At 38.8% G+C, this 4,006-nt stretch overlaps 1 protein-coding gene across 2 annotated transcripts in view; it reads right to left on the bottom strand.

Annotated features, from left to right (window-relative positions):
• The window catches only part of LOC100948237 (inner nuclear membrane protein Man1), a 54,130-nt gene that overhangs the window by 10,105 nt on the left and 40,019 nt on the right, over nucleotides 1-4,006 (bottom strand). For both annotated transcript variants that reach the window (XM_023518407.1, XM_023518408.1), the window contains 2 exons: nucleotides 454-533; nucleotides 223-368 (listed from right to left, as the gene is read on the bottom strand). In XM_023518407.1, the coding sequence (XP_023374175.1) occupies nucleotides 223-368; nucleotides 454-533 (226 nt within the window). The remainder of the gene's footprint in view (nucleotides 1-222; nucleotides 369-453; nucleotides 534-4,006) is intronic.

Below are 4,006 nucleotides of genomic sequence, written 5' to 3'. Positions count from 1 at the left end.
CCTTAGCCGGTTGAGCTATAGGGGCCGAGCCTCCCACCTCTTCTTAATACACTATTACTGTTTTCCAAGCCCTTAGACTGAAACTTTATATTTAGTCACGATTTCTAGATGTATTTACATGCCCACAATAAGAAAAGTGAATTCTCAATTCCTGCAGTTAGTGAAATAGGTAAACAGAAAAATTCTAGACTGCAATTGGTCTCCTCTATCATCTCAACTTACCCAAGCACAACAACAATAACCTGTAGGTTACAGTAATGAAAGCACGTCGAAAGCGACACCAGAAAGACATCTGTGGTCTTGTGGACTGTAAAAACTGCACATCAGTTATATTTGTCAACTCTTCCTCAGGGACAAAACCAACACACCTATTTAAAAATAATTAAGGTAAAGTTTAAAGTCAAAATCACTCTTACAGAACAAAGTGGCCAAGGTCAAAGTCAAATCCTTTACCTTATTCCAACATCTTTTCCATTTTCAAAGATCCACTGCAATGAGGTGTTAAATACATTCTCATATTCAGGACCCAGATCCTAATAAGAAAAAGAGAGAAAATAACTATTTTTATGTATGCATGTCCATGTGTTTTAGAGACAGAATCTCACTCTGTCACCCAGGCTGGAGCATGTTGGTACAATCATAGCTGAGTGTAGCTCAAACTCCTGGACTCATGCAATCTTCCCATCTCTGCCTCCCCAGTAGCTAGAATAACAGGCAAATGCCACTACACTCAGCTAATTTTGAAATATTTTCTGTAGCGATGGGGTCTCACTAATGTTGCCCAAGCTGGTCTCAAACAGTCCTCTCCTGTGTCAGCCTCCCAATGTGCTGGGATTACACCATGCCTGGCCTCCTAATTATTCTTAATAATTCACATCCACTTGATTCTTTATAAGATGTCCCATAAATAACACACTATACATAACATCTCAACTTTAACTATATAGCAAACATAATAAAAATATATTATTTATTACAGAAAAATCAAAGGAAGTGAGAAAAGTCAGCATTTTTCCACTACTCCAGTATTATCACTGTTTTTTTGTTTTTTTGAGACAGAGTCTCTCTTGGTTGTCCGGGGTAGAGTGCTGCAGTGTCATAGCTCACAGCAACCTCAAAACTCTTGGGCTCAAGCAATTTTCTTGCTTCAGCCTCCCTAGTAGCTGGGGCTACAGGCAACCGCCACAACACTCAGCTACTTTTTTTAGAGACAGGTCTCGCTCTCGCTCACGCTGGTCTCAAACTGGTGAGCTCAGGCAATCCACCCCTCTCAGCCTCCCAGAGTGCTGGGATTATAGGCGTGAGCCACCGCACCTGGCAGTATTACCACTGTCAATATTTTGCTATGTTTTCTTTTTCTTTTCTTTTATTAATATATATTCACAGATCTGGGGGGTTTTCTTGTCTGGTTTGGTTTTAAGTGCCATTGTGAACTAATCACATCTTTTTAATGGAACACTACTTCCAGATGAACAAAAGGCTAACTATTCAGATTTGGGTGCTTAACAGATATTTTCTCAACATATGAATGCAGACAGCCTATAAGCTCAAAACCTGTTACCAATGATAAAATTCAAAAATTCAACTAAAAAGGAGAATTCTGAAAAACCTACATTTATCTCTGTGATCTTGACAGCTTCATAATACTTGGAAGACCCTTCCAAAGAGATTTCTGGGATATCCACAAATGTGACTTCTTCACATGGCACGATTACGTGCGAAAATTGGAAAATCTGCATAAGTCGGCAAACCAAAATTCCTCAAATGACCAATGCATAACCTTATAAAACACACAGGTAAAGGCCCATTCAAAGTGCAAAACAGAACAAAGGATTTCATGAGACAGAATACAAAAAGTTCACTACTGTGGTTACTTCTTCCATATTGCAAATGACCTTTAGGAAACTAATAACTGGTAGAGGTTTGAACATTTACAATGATCTGAAAAGATGACTATAATACTTTTCCATTGTGACTACATATTGATGTAAGGCTGAATTTTCTTCATGTACTTCAATCAAAACATCATCCCTAGCTTGGCACCTGTGGCTCAAGTGGCCAAGGTGCCAGCCACATACACCTAAGGTGGTGGGTTCAAATCCAGCAAAAACAATGACAGCTGCAACCAAAAAGTAGCCAGGCATTGTGGCGGGTGCCTGTGGTCCCAGCTACTTGGGAGGCTGAGGCAGGAGACTCACTTGTGCCCAGGAGTTGGAGGTTGCTGTGAGCTGTGATGCCACAGCACTCTGCCCAGGGGGATAGGTTGAGGCTCTGTCTAAAAAAACATAACAAACAAACAAAGAAAAACATCATCCCAACAGCCTGAATACAGAAGCTGGGGAGAATCCAGTTGTCTTGTTAAGGTAGACATTAGAGAGATTTGCAAAATTAAAACAAAGCCACTCTTGTCATTAAATGTTTTCATTATGGAAAATAGTTCTTTTTCATAAAAATGCATTTTTATGCTAACATATTGTGGGTTCAACATTCTTATTTAACATTAATAAGTAAATTAAACATTTTTCAGTTTTAATCTCTAACATAAATACATACTAAGTTTGTGAACTCATCCTAGAAAAGGTACAATAAACCTCAATTCTGACCATCACTGCGGCCGTCTTCAAAATGCTCCCCTGGGGAAGCTACATACTCCTGGGCGCCCAGTCCACCCTTCCAAATAATTTTAGAAGACTTTTTCTGGAATAAGCATCAGAGCTGTCCTTGTAGGAGGTCTGACAATTGAGTTCACAAACTTGTCCCAGAAAAAGTGCTTTGAAAGGTGTATGAGGCTCTGGCGTGGTGCGTGGTGCGTGGCTCCCCTGGGGAGCACGGGAGGGGATAGCAGTGACCGGCAGCAGTGACGGTGCACCACTTTTCCTAGCATTAGTTTCTGAACCTAATTGTCCAAACTTGTATTTACAGCATATATTTACATTAAAATAAACGTGTTTAAAATATAAATACACTAATATGTATATCTTCCACAAACAAAGCCATTTAAGGTCTTCAGAAATAACAGAAAACTAAAAAGCTTGACGACTTCTAGGTAGGCATGTATTTTTTAAACTAAAACTTGAAAACCAAAAGTGGTATTTATGTATACTGTTGTTCTATTCCCTTTTTTCATGAAACAAAGTGTCGTGCTGTATTAATGAATATGGAAACCCCTCTTTCTACAGCAAAATGGTACCCACTGTGTGGCTGTCCTACAGCCTTCAGTCAAACCCTTATTAAGGAACATTTAGAATATCCAACTTATTAATATACCAAGCATAATAAATACTATTATACACATCCTTAAAATATACTTGTTCAAACAATACTTCCTGGGGGTGAACTAAGTGCCTGGCACTGTTCTAGAAACTAGAGGTGCAGCACTCGACAGAATGGTCAGAACTCCCTGTGCTCACAGAACTTACCATCTACTAACAAACTTACACATGTTTGAAAGTATAAAGAATGAATTTTGAAAAGCAGAAGTACATCATTTTTTAAATTCCCTTTATAAGAAGAATTTTATAAGAAGTAGCTACTGCATTTTATTAATTGATTCTTTAATAGCATTGTAAGGTTTTCATTTGATCCGTTTACTTCCTAGTATGTAACTGGTAAATTCTTTTAATATGCCAAATTTACAAATGTAAAAAAGTTTTACAGAGCAGAACTAATCTTGATAGGCATCATTACTTATAGGAAACTACTACAAAAAATTTTAAGACAGATTTTTAAGAAGATAACTATGGACCATTTATCAATTTTTTAAAAAACAAATGTGATTGGCTCGAGCAATGCTTGTGTGTTGCTCAAGCAGCTAGGGCGCAAGCCACATACACTGGAACTGGTGGGTTTGAATCCAGCCCAGGTCTGCCAAACAACGACAACTACAACAAAAAAATAGCCGGGTGCAGTGGCAGGCACCTGTAGTCCCAGCTACTTGGGAGGCTGAGGCAAGAGAATTGCTTAAGCCCAAGAGTTGGAGGTTGCTGTGAGCTGTGATGCCACTGCA

This window comes from Otolemur garnettii, unplaced genomic scaffold, assembly GCF_000181295.1.
Source record: "Otolemur garnettii isolate 467f Iridium unplaced genomic scaffold, OtoGar3 scaffold00138, whole genome shotgun sequence".
Lineage (NCBI taxonomy): Eukaryota > Metazoa > Chordata > Mammalia > Primates > Galagidae > Otolemur > Otolemur garnettii.
The sequence above is the reverse complement of the archived record's forward strand: the minus strand, read 5'-3'. Positions and strand labels throughout refer to the sequence as shown.